The sequence below is a fragment of the Carassius auratus genome, unplaced genomic scaffold (assembly GCF_003368295.1).
Source record: "Carassius auratus strain Wakin unplaced genomic scaffold, ASM336829v1 scaf_tig00216169, whole genome shotgun sequence".
NCBI lineage: Eukaryota > Metazoa > Chordata > Actinopteri > Cypriniformes > Cyprinidae > Carassius > Carassius auratus.
The window spans coordinates 61,906-77,287 of NW_020528439.1; the positions used below are offsets into that span (position 1 = coordinate 61,906).

Below are 15,382 nucleotides of genomic sequence, written 5' to 3' on the forward strand. Positions count from 1 at the left end.
CAAGAAATCAAATAAGAGGTGTTCCAGGTATACAGAAACCGAGAGGAGTGGGGTGCCTGACTGAGAGTGAAAGCAGAGGAAGAGACGGACAGACACAGTAAGAGAGCGAGAAAGACAGATCATCCCCAGAAGACAGATAGTTTGATAGTAGGTCAGGTGTTTTGGCTTTACAACTGACCAAGTCTCCAAATGCAGTTTGCTAAATTAAAAGGATGGTTCATTCACAAATTCTGTCACTTAATCACCCTCATGTGTGAGAAAGTAGTTCATTGATAATCTTCTGAAACTTCAGTATTGACTACTTTTATTGTGCTTTTTTTTCATGAAGCTCAAAAGTGATGGTTAGTGAATTGTGCATTACGTTCTCTCCCAGTAAACCATAATAGCATGTTCGGAGGACCATGAGGATGAGTAAATGAAGACAGAACTTTCAGTGTCGAGCAAACTATCCTTTCAAATGAACAAATGCATTCAATTCTGACAAAGAGTTTCGGGAAAACCTCATCTGATCTAGTTTTCTCTTTATTTGAATGAAGAGAGTGCTAAGAATAAAAAGAAGAACTCTTCCAGAGTCTACCTTTCTTTTTGTTGAACTCGTCTTCTTGATCATCCGATTCCTCCGTGTGATAGTTCAGCAGCTCTTCCTGGTAGATCTCAGCATAATCCACCTGTTTGACCTTTGACTTCTTCCCTTTCTTCACTTTCTTTTCCTCGTCGCTGTCAGAACCCTTCTTTTTCTTCTTATCCTTTTTCTTCTTCTTCTTATCCTCCTCTTCCTCTGCTTCCTCTTGCACGGCGTCCTCATCCTCTTCCTCGGCCGACTTCTTCTTTTTCTTGCCATCTTTGCTCTTTTTCTCCTTGGACCCCATGTCTTCTTGTCCTTCTTTGCTTTTGGGTGGTTTACTCTTCTTCTTCTTCTCTTTCCTTACCTCCCGTTCCTCGTTTGAGGTCGGTTTTTCTTTGCTGATGAGCTCATTGTTGTTCTGCTCATCTGGTCCGTTGTCATTCTCTGTCACCTCAACATCTTCCTTTTTCTTTCTCTCTTTCACAGTTTTGCTCTTTTTTCTCTTCTGTTTAGGTGTCTCGGGGCTTTCTGTCTTCTCCTCGGAGCTCTTCTGTCTTGACTTTGCGTCCCTCTTACTCTTTCCTTTTGCTGTTGGCTTCTTCTCCTCTCCTTCGTCATCCCTTTCTTCGGTTTCTGTTGGTTTTTTCTCTTTTGTGGGCATCTTTTATTCATCTGGAGAGTGGCAAGGTGAGGGTTGAGTGTTTCCTCGCCGTCTGCGGTGTAAGGTGTCGCCGTCTGACCAGAGCCAGCCGATGGGCCCCTGTGTGCAGCTGGAGCAGGGCCTCAGCTCGGAGCCAGAGGCTCTCTCGCGCAGGTCCCTAGGTGCGGCTCAAAGCTCATGAATAATTACTATACTCAGTGTGGTCACATGATCCATGAGAGAAAGCAAATGAAAACAGAGAGGACAGCAAGAGAGAGAGGGCTGGGCCTCACAGCGTTCATTATTCATGGTCGGGGGATCGCTTTACTTTAATATGTGCACACTTCCTTATATATGGCATACGTTTGAAAAAAAAAAAAAACAACCTCAAGGGAAATAAAAGCTACTTTATGTGCATTGTTAAATTCAAAAGGTGCATCAATAGAAAAAAAGTAATGGGGAGAAAAAGAAAGAGACTATAAGAAAGAAAGACAGAGAAAGAGAGAAAGAAGATCCACCAGTAGAGAGAGAGTCAGAACAGATAATTAAAGACGCTTCACTAACACCTGTAAATAATTCACAGTGATTTCATTAACACAAATAAATAAGTTAGTGCCATTGGATTAACGTGGTCAAACTATTTAACATGCTTTACCTAACCTAGGCAATAAAGAAGATCGGACTCCTAATTCAGGCAAATTGCCATTTGGCTGAAAACGCAAGTGGAAGAAGTTGCTTTAAAACTCTTGTGTGTGAAAAGAAACACAAAGAACAGCTCACAAAACCGATTATAACCTAATTTTCTTGACTGTTCAAAACTCACAATGTTAGAGGGTTGTGAGTGGTTGCTAGGGCATTAGTCGCTAAGGAGTTCTGAGTAGTTGTCAAGTCATAGTCCACCCTATTAACAGTAAGGTGTTTTTTTCCATAGCCTAAGTATATATAACAATTATATTTAATATATTATTTTCATTTATATTTGTAGAATATAATTAATTATATATTAAACAATTAATTGCATCATTTTTTTCCACCCACTTCGTTTCACCAAATATTGTTTTGTTTTTGTTTTTTGCAAAGAAAATTTGCAATGATACCTATAAAGTTAACATCTGGAAAATAACTCCAAGGCACCTATACATGTATAAAAAAAATTCTGCTGGGAAATTATAGCATAGGTAAATTGCAAAACATTACTGATAGGTCTATCATTATATATATATATTAGTACACACACGTAGGCTGTGTACAAATCAAATGCATAATTGTACTGACAGGAGAAAACTAATACCAATGCTAATTTTCGTGCAACTATTTTTCTAAACTTCCGGAGTGTGAGTGAATAAATATTTGAACTCATAAGAAATTCTCTTAAGATGACATGTTAATTTAACTCCATGTTAACTCCTGCCATTAGCTATATTAAAAACATGTGATAGGCCTACTGCTATCATCTGATAAACACAGGATCACACACACCAGCTCATTTACACACCATATCTGTCGCATACACACGTTTTCATCTCTCCCTCCCTCGGACACAAACGCATTCCCTCAGCAAGAATGGTGCGTTTGTCAGGATTTATTTGCTTGTATTTAGGACATTTCCAGTCCTGACCCTGTACCACAACAAACCATCATCCCTATTCATCTGAAAGAAAATAACTCACCATTTCTTTCTTTTGCATTTAACTTATTTTAGTTTGCACATGTGGAAACATCTTATGGGCACATACTGTAGTCTTCCTCTGACTGAGATGACCAGCAGGCGGCGATATACGAGAGCTCTGCCATAATACACACACATACACAACACACACACCACATGGTAAATAATTCACTCTTCACTTAACAGCCTGCTGTAGAGACAACAAACAGGCAGACCAGCTAATATACTTACATCGACCTCCCTGTTTGTGTCCAGCCCGATTTGTAAACCGAATCAAGTGGTTCATTTAAAAGAACCGACTCAAACGAACGATTCGTTCTCTGATTCATTTATCTGAATTCACTGATACTCTGTAATAGTTTTAGGTGATCTATGCAGAGATTCATTACAAGGAAACTGCATATTTTGCAGATTCTGTATTGGTTAAATTCTTCATTTAAACTGTAAAAACAAAAGTTCAAAGTAAAGAAATGCCATCCCAGAATTATAGAACTGAAGCTGTTAAAATGTTCCACCAATTAAGTTCTGGAAATCATATCTACAAAACATAATTCTTTCTGTTTGGGTGTCTGTATCTGTACATGTAAAGGAGGAGAACTCCAGAGAAATCAAATGAATTATGTTTGTCTGATTAACACTGATTAACATCTGAAACTGATCAATTATTGACCACCGGCTCCACATTCGACACCAACCCTGGATATCTGCGAAAGAGAGAACCCTAAAATAATATTACAAAAACACCACAGAACTCACTTTAAAGAGGCTGAGCATCATAAAGCTTTGAAGCTTAGATCTGTGTGCTTTATTGGCTTGTCAAATAACTGTACATTTGTGCTAACAAAACAATGACAGTACAAAAAAATAAATAAAATAGAATAATTGATTAATTCTGTGCCAGATATTGTTGTGCAACTTAAGAAATAAATGGTGATAGATTGATGCCTTCAAGTTTCATGAAATCAGGATCTTGATGAATCTTAAACAGTTGATTTCTTGGTAAAGTGATAAAGTCACATTGCTATCACAATATCATATACAAGCAACCTGAAAACAAAGTATATAAAGTTCAGATTTATAAACACGATCAGTCGATTTAAAGACAATAAAACCTCAATCACAAATTGTGTGTGAAAGTCATAAACGTCAGGTTTACTTCCCATAATTTATCTTAAATAACTTAAGAACCTGTGCGTTAAACATGTATTTATGCATAAAGTTTCGACTGAAATGTCAAATTCAGTTTACTTTTATGCACTGATGTGGTTGCTAATGAACAATAAACTTGCTCTTAAACCATGTAAATCCTGGCTTAATCTGTCTTTAAACCAGATGATATAAGAAATTAATAGTTTTATGTTTTTAAGAAATACAAAACTATTAATTTAGTCAGTGATACTGACAGCTAGTGGTGGCAATGGGTACCGCAGTCCAAATTCAAAATACTGGAGATATGCTGGATGCTTACGTGGGTTGCCAGATTGAGGATAGGCAACAAGAACGAGTTTAATAAACAATGGAAGGTGATGAGTGATTCTTACACTCCAAGTTGATGAATCTTTTTATCTGCGTTTAATATTCCTCTGATCATAGAGCTTTTTAGATGAATGATGAGGCTTTTTAGGTTGGGTAGAATCTGCGATCTCTGCCCTAGTTCGTTTGCTGGCTGTGATGGCTGCAATTTGCTGTGTTTTCTGTGAACTGGCAACCCAGGGTGTCTAAATACTTTTGTTTAAACTGGCAGTGGGTGGAATCAAACAGACCAAAACAAAAACCGACATTCCGACACAGAACACATTTCAAATAACTGGCTCTAGCATTTTCAGAGAAAACTGTATGTGAACTTAAAAAGTTTCCTAAATGTCTGCAAACCTATTATGGTATTTTTTAATGCTTTAGTACAGTCAAAAAATGACTGCACCTTTAAACATGATTAAAAATAAGTTGAGTTAATGCGAACAGATGGCTTCAACAAAAGCATTTACCATCGATCAGTAACAAAAAGAGCTCAACAGGTCGGTCTTAAAAAGTTTATCATTAAGAATCAATTGGAGAAAATGAATAAGTTTTACTTCTGGAAAACATCTGTAGTGTTCTATATTGCATTGTGCATGGTTTGGCGCCTCCTCACAAAGTTTAAAATGTGATATCTGCTGTGATACACAAATACGACACCATTACGGGAAATCACCAAACAGGAAACACATATCATTTTGCAACTGTCCCGACACGATATTGAAAAAACACGTAGCAATAAAACGCCTGGCCTTTAAGGCAACTATTCGTGCACACGCACATAAGTCCAAGTTCTGTGGTGCCAGTGAATGGGAGGAGCTCTACAAAAAGGACCAATCAGATTGCAGAGACACACGCTTGTACATTTCACCTGCAGGGGCCCGTGTGCACGTGCACGATGCCGCGAGCGTGCATGTGCATGAAGTTGAAGATCTCATGTGGCATGGCGTGGAATCCGGGGCGGGGCTTGACGTTGTCATAGTAATGGTGTGTTATGAAGATTCCGGAGGGGTTCATGGGAAATGCCCAGAAGCCATAGAGATGCACTTGTTCACATAACTCCATGGCTGCGGTGACCAGCATCAGTCCGCTGCTGAGGCGTTTGGCGCGGACGCCCTGCACGGCCCAGAAGCGCTGCACGTTCAGCAGATACTGAGGGTGGAAGAAGAACACGCCGCGGGCCGACTCGAAGTCATCCAGCATGTACTTCACGCGGAACGACACGTCTGTGTTCCTCGTGTTATAGAACGCTGGCAAAACCACAGAGGAGTTCTCGTAGTTCCGCAGAACATCGTAAAATGGCTTTCTCCATTTCTCCAACTTTTGAAACCTGGTGCAAATAAAGAGAGAAAATTAGTGTTTAAATGGTTGTGTTATGCATGCATGTAAAGTAGCATTCATAGGTATTTTTGCATAAAGTATAATTACAGCACACATTTATTAGATGGACCTGTAATAACAACAACAACAACAAGTGTGTGTGTACCTCTCAGTTATAATGCTGGGATTTACTGTAACAAGGTCAGTCTTAGATCCCACATCTTCACTGTACATATCTGAGATGGGAGGAATATTACATCTGAAAGAGAGATTTGACTTGTCGTTTAGCAGATCTCTCTATATATTCCCATCAGGTCTAAACGGAGTAAAACACGCTAAACAGTATTTTACCGGAAGACAAAGTCAGCTGCATCAATCTCTCGTCCACATTTGCTGTTTTTGATGATGCCCCCGTTCCCGATGACGGCACATTTCTTAAACTGGGATTTGGAATAGGGCATGTCCTGCAGTCGGAGCAGAGAATACATTCAGAAACAGGACAGGAGCAACCGAAATGGGATTACAGAGATGACTGCTTGGAGATGGTTACAGACATAGGGTTTCTAGAGTGTGATCACTGCAGAGTGTGTGTGTGTGTGTGTGTGGAGGGAGATCTGATATTGATAAGGAAAATTATTTATGGTGCTATAAAAGTCTCCTAATTGGGCATTTCATCCTCTCAGAAATATATGCTCTAAACAATTCTACAAAAAGGAATCTATTTTGAAAGTTCTAAATGATGACGAAATTCCAAAAGGAATCATCTGTGCATTTGCATGCTCTTCCAAGCTTGTGCAGTCAAAGACCAGTGCTTTTAGCATGATTTGACACTCACATCAGGGAACATTTTAAAGACCTCCGGGCTGATGTGCAAGATTCCACTCGTATCCACCTCATAACGCAGTTTGGTGCCCGAGGGAGTGTTTCTCTTTGTGGTAAACAGGAAGGAGGGGGCATTGCAGCAACGTGACAGAGACGTTCTATTGGACAGGGGGAGAGATGACATCATCGCTTCGTTACGACAAAAGAATCCTACTGGATATCGAAGGAGATGACATCCTTCCTTTGTTTCAAAAAGAAATCCCGTTAAGACTGTGCTGAAGTTGGGAGGTAAAAGAGGAAAATGTTCATGTACTCACTTGAAGTTATCCGCCTCCTCCTTGTTTTGCTCCCACTTACACACCTGCAGGTTCCTCCATCGCTCAAACAGCTCTGAAGTCTTCACCCTAAAACACACACGCACACATAAAGTCAATTAAATGAGAGAAAAACGGCAGCAGTCTCAGCTACAAGTAGGTTTCCTTATTTAAAGTCTTCAAAGAGAGGCGTTCCTTCTCAGATGTTGTATTTCTTTAAATAGAAGCTCTTGTCCTTAGAGACGAGACATTGATCAGGAAATCTGACTCCTGCTGGAATGCTTGCTGTGTATGTACAGACATCCGAGAGAGAAACTTACATGGTCAGTACTTTCACATCTGTGATTTCCTGCCGTAGTTCCTTGCAGGAAGTGGAGTTGAACTCCAGAGAGCCATCGGGGCGTTCCAGATACCTGCCAGAAAACACGGAGTCAGACACGAGTCCTCTTGAACACACACACACACACACACACTGCAGGAACAACCTGAGATTCCACCATGGAGAACCTAACTGAAGATCCAGGTCTTTCTGGTTGCATGTGTCTGGTCAAACAATCCTGAAGAAACGGCATTGGATTTCTGTCACAACTCAGAACCAAATCTAATAGAATCAAACAAGAATCCTCCAATAAAGCTTTTTTGTCTTTTTAAAGAAACTAGAAATGGCCGTTTAAATTAATTTAATGCAATGCGTTTAAACATTTATCCAGTTTAAATGTTAGAATTAGATTTATAATAATATTTAATTAATTGCCGAATTCCAATAACCGAATCTTCTCCAGGGTCTATAGTGAATTTACATGATTTAAAAAAATTCATGTAAATTACATAATTTTCTTATATTCTTTACTAATCGCAATTCAATACATGAATATTTTAGTTTACAATAACTCTAAATACATTTATTTCTTTATTATTAAAACTGACCAGCATTTACCTTTCTAAACTTTTTGTGGTATTTTAAATATTATATTTTTATAATTACATAAAAACGAACAAACAGCAGTTTCAATCTGATAAATTATCTTTGCATTTAATATAATTGAAAAAAAAAAAGTATTTCTTGTTAAAAAGTAAATAAATAAATTATTTATTCATTCATTCATTAAAATTAAAAAAAAAATCACATTTAAGTAATGTCCATGACCTTATTCAGGGTTTCAAAGACTGTGCATGAGAATTGTGGTTCTTAAATAAAAATGAGAGTTGTTCAGTTTATTTTAAAGCATATTTAGTCTTGTTTTGAGTCATTTTAAGCCTTTACTGTGGCCACTTCGGAGCAACGCTTAGGCCACCAGATTGAGAATCACATACTTGTGCCATGTGTTGTTCTGAACTCAGCAGAAAACCTTTTTAGCACTGCACTCTTTTTCAATATACTCTTTTAAGAAAGCTTATTTTTACTCACTGTTTGACTCTCGTGAGCAGAAATTGCAGTGAGAAAGGATTCTTGTTTGATCCCATTAACACTGGTTCCAAATTATAACCAGAATTCATCCTGAGGATTGTTGACAAGACACTTTGAAGACTCGGTCATTCTGTTACGCAAGGTGCATTCAGCTTAAAACGGTCTTTTCTGTTGTTATGAGGAGAAATATAAAAGAAATAACAGTTTCACCACAATGAGGAGAGGCAGCAGGGTTGCTGGATGAAATGTGAATCCTCACCTTGGTTGTGAAACAAAAATACAGAAAATATGCATTACAAATATGGACTTCATGAATGAACTGTAAAATAGGAACAAGTGTATAGACTGCATCAGGAATGTTTTTCTCATTATTTGTCTCTGTTTGCCGTTTTGCCTCGGGCACCGTGTCTATGAAAACATACTCAGTGCTTCATGTTTCCATTTTAAGGGGCTTTAAATGGACTTTAATGGTGGACGGTCTGCTACTGTAAATGAAATAAGAGCCAAAATGGCCCTCGAAAGCCAAAGGTCTTCTGTATATCTACAGTATCTTCCACCATGCTAAGTGCTAGACTAAATGACTTAAATGGGTTTAACATGCACAGTGTTTTATCTAAAAGGCTACAAACACCACACCATTTTTTTGTAATGTTCTAATTTGTTATATAATGACATGATTTAAATGATACTTTCCATCTTAACAGATCTGTACAGCAACAAAAATCTTTCTTAACTGTTTACTGTTTTAAACTGTTTTCTTAGCTGTTGTGTCTTTAACACATCATTTCAGCTGAGGACAAAAATGCCTCAGATTCAATATGACTATATAACAATAATAATAAATTATATTATATTATAATAATTTTTACTATTTTTTATTATTTAAAATACTAATAACTGTTATTATATTATTATTGTTATTATAAATATTTTATTTTATTTTATTATTTTCTTAATTTATCACTATTTCAATAATATCATAAAACGCATATATTAATGATCTTATTTTATTAGTCATCTTATTATATCTTATTTCTTATTATATTAGTCTTGTTATCTTATTATATTAGTCATTTGTTTTATCTTATTATATTTACATTTTATTATTGCTAATTACTGTCATTAAGTATTAAAAATATTTTAATTTATTTTAAAAAAAGCAGAGTATTAATTTTATTATTATTATGAATTATTATTTTTATTCAAAATAATTGTATTTTATTATTATTAAAATATTATTATTTTATTGTTTTATTTTTACTTTATTATTATTGTGATTATACTAATGTACTATATTATTATTATTATTATTATGTCAAAAATATTTAATGTTGTTGTTATTCAAATTTTATTATTCTTACTATTTTATAATAATAAAAATAACAACTATTGTTATAAAAAACATATATTGTTTAAATATTTGCAATAATTGCAGTAATATATTTGTAAAATAAAAATCTGAGCATTTCATTATAATAATACAAATAATAAATAAGATGCTGTTTAATGGTTTAAGAGCTAAGCTAATGGTGAGTAAATGTGAGCTAACTAATTAAAATAATTGTTTGTAATGAAGAGCAATGACAGAAAAAAGAGAGAAACAAAGAGAAAGAGCATGAAAAACAAAGCAGAAGAAAAATGAAACAGATTTAGCGATTCCATACATCTCTGACTGGAGTGACGTCATGACATGTGACTGTGCTGTAGCCTGAAGAGGTGCACACTGGGTAATCATGAGCGCTCTTTATGTGTGATCAGCCAGACACCTCTGACGACACTTTACAATCTTCTATGATCATTTAAATGAAAAGAAAAACCGTAAAAGACAAAAAAATAGATATACATATTTCTGGTCAAAGAGAGGTGGTGCAATGTGCAAGCAGGAATCCAGTCACATGACACACACACATACTACAGTACACTACACTACACAAACCGTTTGCGTGCACACACACACACTCACACACTCAAGTGTGCTCATGACACACACAGGTGAGCTGTGGAGGGGTTTAAGAAATGCATGATGGGACACAGAAACAGGGACCCATGACATCCAGAGGAACACAAGGGAGGCCTCCCAATCTCAGGGAGCCGGGAAAAGGGTGATGGGGTCAAAGGTTGAGGACGGATGGAAGGAAGGCTGCAGACAACATGCACAAAGGAGCGGCGGTGCGCTGAGCACCGAGCATGAGCAGGACCCTCTCAGACCAGATGGAAAAGACGAAGAGACATCCTCAAGGGGGACGTAAGGTTGGCAAGGAGGTGAACTGGAGATGCCATCAGTGTGGCCTACCTTTTCTTTTCTTTTTTTTTCTTCTTAATATCAGCTAGGCAGGGCGTGATAACTACGGAGCTCTGAGCCTCAGAATGCGGAAAATTCTGACGGACACATCTGTCAAGATGCATACAAGTGGATTAGGTTTAAAGTTCAATGACCCTTCAGTTCCTGTCCCAGTACTGACAACCACAACAACAAAAGAGCAGAGCACAAGAGCAGGCTTCTCCAATGTAAAAATCCCATTCGTTTCCTCCATACAATATCATATCAATTATAAGATAATTTAAACACTTTTAAAGATATAATTAAAATATAATTTATATAAAATATAAATTATGTAGATAATATATATATATTTTAGAAAATAATATTTAATAAATATGCAATAAAATTCATAGTATTTTCTACCTTAATCAATAACGAATTGGTTTATATTGTACCATAATAATTTGCGATGCTATCTGAGATAAATAGTTCCTATTTCAGTTCCTATTTCCTATTTAAGTACAGTCGCTCTGCTCACAAAAGCATACTTTGCTAATTGTAATATTTCGGAAAGTGTAAAACATGCAATTTAAATGCAAATTACATCAATAATATAATATTATTATTTATATAGTATTTAATGTTTAATAAGTGTATATATATATATATATATATATATATATATATATATATATATATATATATATATATATATATATATATATATATATATATATATATATATATATACCTGAAATCAATTATAGTGGTTTATTCCCATGTTATTACAGTGGCTTTCATAAAAGCATATGAACATGCTAACCATACTATTTCAGTGTGCATTTAAATTAAAGTATACCAATAATATAATATTCTAAATTTAACAGCAAAATCAAATTTAGTGACAAAATGTAGCATGCTACTTTTTGAAATGTAAAGAAAAAATATTTGCCAAATAGGAAAATAAAACTTAAAGGGAAAACAATCTTATATTTCTTGCCCCATTGGCAGCTATTTGTTCTTGTTTTAAGCATAAACTCACTTAAAAAAAAATCATATCTTAAGCCATCATACTTCTCAAGTAAATGTTTTGTGATTTAAGAATGCTTCGATATATGTACTGGAAAATAAGAGAAATATAATAACTTTTTTTTTTTTTTTTTTTTGCACTGCATGAATACAAATAATTTTACTAAGAATTATTAATAACACAATTGCTAGAAGAATACAGTGAATATTGTACAGTATACAGTAAGCTTGTATTCCATTATGAACACAACCACTTAAACTTTTTTCAACATTTATTTATTTATTTATTTTTTTTTTTTCAAATTAAAGTTTCATTTAAAACCAGGTTGTTTTTGGAGAAAGCGAATGGGAAATATACGTCCTGAAGCGATCATTTCCATGCTAAATTTCTCTTTTAGAAGTCTAAAAGTAAAACTCTAATCAGTCCTGGTCCTGCTCTGAAAAGTAGATTTTAGATGCCACAGCTGCTTATTTCTGCTCGTCTGATTGGCTGATGGGATTGGATGTGTCTCCAGACATGCAAGCGGCTGATCATTGTCTATGTGGCATTCTCTCTCACTGTCTCTCTAGAGTGTTGGTGGTGTTGTTGAGAGGTCTCTGTGCTGGTTTGTACCTTTTCCTCCCATTTCTGGCCGGCTTCATCCCTCCATCATCGGGGTAACTAATGAGCCCGCTCCAGTTGCCCACCTCCTCTCCTTTGAGGCGGGAAAAATGTTGCCCACTAGTGAGAAAATGAGGCAGGACGTTTAAGGCTTCATGTATTTGTTAAAGGCAGCAGAAAATGTCAAAACACACCGATTTGTAAGAGTTTTTCATTGGTTTGATTTAATCAAATAATGTAAAAATTGGTGTATGATGTCAGGAGTGTCATTGAAAATCAGTGAAAAGAAACATGACAAAGAACAGCAAATACCATCAGATCAGCTGCAGTCCAAAAGTTTTAGACACTTCAAGAAGCCTCTGTGTCATTGCATCAGATGACAAAAAGAATTTACCAAGTGGAATCTGCAAACAAATGCTGCATAAGCTTTTTTTTTCTAAGCCATTTATCTATATATTTTGTCTTTCCTGTCATTTTCTATCAATTTAATTAATCCTTGCCGAATAAAAGTATTTTACTGACCCCAGATGTTTGAGCACTAGTGTATATAGTATTTAAAACTGAGGACAGATGTTGAACAGCATCTTATTTTGCACATTTCTGGATACTAATCTTTACTGGGGGTCATTTTGTCTTCAATGCATTATAGATTAAAAACGCTGGCATAATCTTAAAAGGAGGATTGCAATAATCCAGATTATTTACAGGCCTTTTGGGAGATTAGACACTGATGTCTTAAAACATATTGTAAAAGCAAAGATGAATATGCAACTAGGATTTTAAAACACTTGCATTAGTGTATGTATACTAATTTTTCTAAACCAATGTTAGTTAATTTCAGCATTTTATTCGGAAAAAAAAAACTGGACAAAGCATTTTTTGGTCCACTAGCAAGTTTTCAGACATGGATCAAACCTCACAAAACTCTGATTTCATGAAGTGTTTAAGATTAATTCTGCCGTCCATTTTCTATGTTCTTAAAAGCATCTGTTTAATGTGGACATCAGGTATTGGACTTCTTGACCAGGAAGAGAAGCACAAGCTCAGATGCTAATGTGAAGAGGAGACAGAGAGAGATAGAGAGAGAGAGAGAGGTGGATATGAAGGACAGATGCTTTTCTGCAGTCAAATAGATAATGAAGAGGTCACAGCTGAAGTAGGAGCAAAATGTCATTACTTTTTCTGCAGAGCCAATCAATATCTCCAGGAAGAAGAGGAACTTTCAAGCCTGGCACAAGACTGCAGAACCTGATCCTAAATCTAGCACCAGTGTAATCAGAGCTGGGGGGAAATGTAATATAATAAACGTGTTGTATAAGATTCATTTGCAGCAATCAGCTCTCGTCCTAGCCAGTTCAGTGTGGTTTTATTTATAGTTGTAACTCTGAGCCAACCTGACACCTTTAAGTTTTATTGCAATGACATTAGAAGGCCAAGTCCGGCATAAAGTGTTTTTAATAATTCCAAGTTGTTATTTCACCTGGGGGGATCATTTAAAAGGATGTTTTATTCAGTGAATTTATTCCAGTCTGTGGCTGCATTATGCAAGCATTTGTCAGTGTAATAAAAGTGCAGTAAAAATGTGTTTGTCACTGCTTTAATCTGAGGTGTAAATATCAAAATAACTTCAGACTGTCACATGCTCACACAAAAGAATATAGGACAGTGTTTCCAATATAAACTTTATCTCTCAGATGTTGCTTCATTATAAGTGTGTGCTTAATCATGTTTCATGCCTCGGGTGTTTCTCCTAAACATATTGCTATTTGGCTATTTTGGCAGTTTGAGACTATTGCTTGGTTTTTGGGTTCATTTTCACAATGGGTTTTTAGGAATCTAAGCTTAGTTTTTCATTCGCTGTTCTGAATCATTAAGGAAACGCACACGGGATTAAGAGTTTTTTGTCAAACTAAAACCAGATAATTAGAAGACTCAAAATTTCAATTTGGTGACTATTTACTCTCGTTGCTGGGTTTGAGGTAAAAGCACTTGCTTGTTTCTCTCCACTTCAGCAGAATAGATGCGGGGTACAGAACAGCATTCATGCGATCCACAGCCGTCAGGCTCTGATGTCATGAATCCTGAGCGTGTGTTAGACGCAAGAGGGGGGTTCAGGTGGGAGTGTGAGAAAGCTTTAACTCAGCATATGGGCATCTGCTGGGACGCAGGAACCATAATGCACTGGGGGCGCTTCTTACGAGAGACGCCATTTTACATAGACAAACACGCACACACACACTCAAACACCCTCGCAATGCTGAGCCATCACACTCTGCTTACCTCCGTTCCCAAAAATACTAAAATGATTCACTTTCCAGGACTTATTCTCTGTATGTCATTTTGATGCAAGTGGCCCCAAACAATCTTTACAAAACACCACCATGATTTAAATGCATAATTAATTTCTAGTGCTTGAATCTAGGCTATGTGCTCATGCAAAGAAGGCTACATCACAGTCTTCCAGTTTTTCTTCACAGGCTATAGACACAATTGCATATGATTAAAGTCTGCAATATATGGCTTTCTGCTGTCACGCAGGTTTATGCAAGATGTATGAGCTTTTAAAAGGGCTGAAGGTAGAAATAAAATAAACACAGAGGAAGAAGAAAACAGACTTAAGCATCTCGCTGCATAGACAGTCATCCAGGGGACTGTGTATGGCATGATTTAATGGAGCTCAAGTTTAAAAAAGATTTTGGAGCAAAATGGGTGCAATTAAACATGACTAAGATTAATTGCTGAAGACTATTTTGCTTTACCATCCACATGCCCTCATATATTTTTTTGCATTATGCACCATTAAATAAATTAATCACCTTACCTTTTAATGTAGTTCTTGCCATAGAGGATTTGCTGCAATAAGGTGACCAGTCCAAAAGCACATATGAAAATAAAACACAAGGATCTGTTTCCTAACAGATCTCTATTAGCTGTCGGATCTGAGTAGCCCATCCTTCAGAAGAGCGTTTGCCCTACAGAAGACACATCGAGTCACACCCGCGCTTGTTTACCGTCCTCACGAGCACCAATGCGCTCTCAGTCTCCATTGCAGCTCCTTTTCGCTCCAGTATCGCGTTTGAGCAACCTTCCCGTGAGTATGTCAGTACAACTGCCCAATGAGGTCAATCGTCTTGTAGCAAATCTCTCATAACCTGCAATACGCGACGCTCCTGCAGAAAGCGCGTCCCAAATGCGGAGAGCGCGCAGACGATGACACGCTCCTCTTCCTCTCATCA

General features: G+C 36.6%; 2 protein-coding genes across 6 annotated transcripts in view; both read right to left on the bottom strand.

The window, feature by feature from the left end:
• LOC113097285 (lipoxygenase homology domain-containing protein 1) overlaps positions 1-1,322 on the bottom strand; it is a 34,480-nt gene extending 33,158 nt beyond the window's left edge. Inside the window, 1 exon segment of the mRNA XM_074559912.1 lies at positions 578-1,322. Coding sequence (XP_074416013.1) covers positions 578-1,226 — 649 coding nt within the window. The 5' untranslated portion in view covers positions 1,227-1,322.
• A 2,319-nt stretch (positions 1,323-3,641) lies between these two features.
• On the bottom strand, positions 3,642-15,382 carry st8sia5 (ST8 alpha-N-acetyl-neuraminide alpha-2,8-sialyltransferase 5). 5 transcript variants are annotated; one of them, XM_026262511.1, is made up of 9 exons: positions 14,968-15,382; positions 12,159-12,266; positions 10,547-10,645; positions 7,166-7,258; positions 6,849-6,935; positions 6,545-6,689; positions 6,061-6,173; positions 5,876-5,968; positions 3,642-5,719 (listed from the first exon to the last, which is right to left on the bottom strand). In XM_026262511.1, the coding sequence occupies exons 1-9, from the start codon at positions 15,096-15,098 to the stop codon at positions 5,257-5,259; spliced, it is 1,332 nt and encodes a 443-aa protein (XP_026118296.1). In that variant the 5' UTR covers positions 15,099-15,382; the 3' UTR covers positions 3,642-5,256. The 5 variants fall into 5 exon arrangements, with proteins under 5 accessions (XP_026118296.1, XP_026118301.1, XP_026118297.1 ...); XM_026262516.1 differs by lacking the exon at positions 14,968-15,382 and adding an exon at positions 12,459-12,568; XM_026262512.1 differs by lacking the exon at positions 10,547-10,645.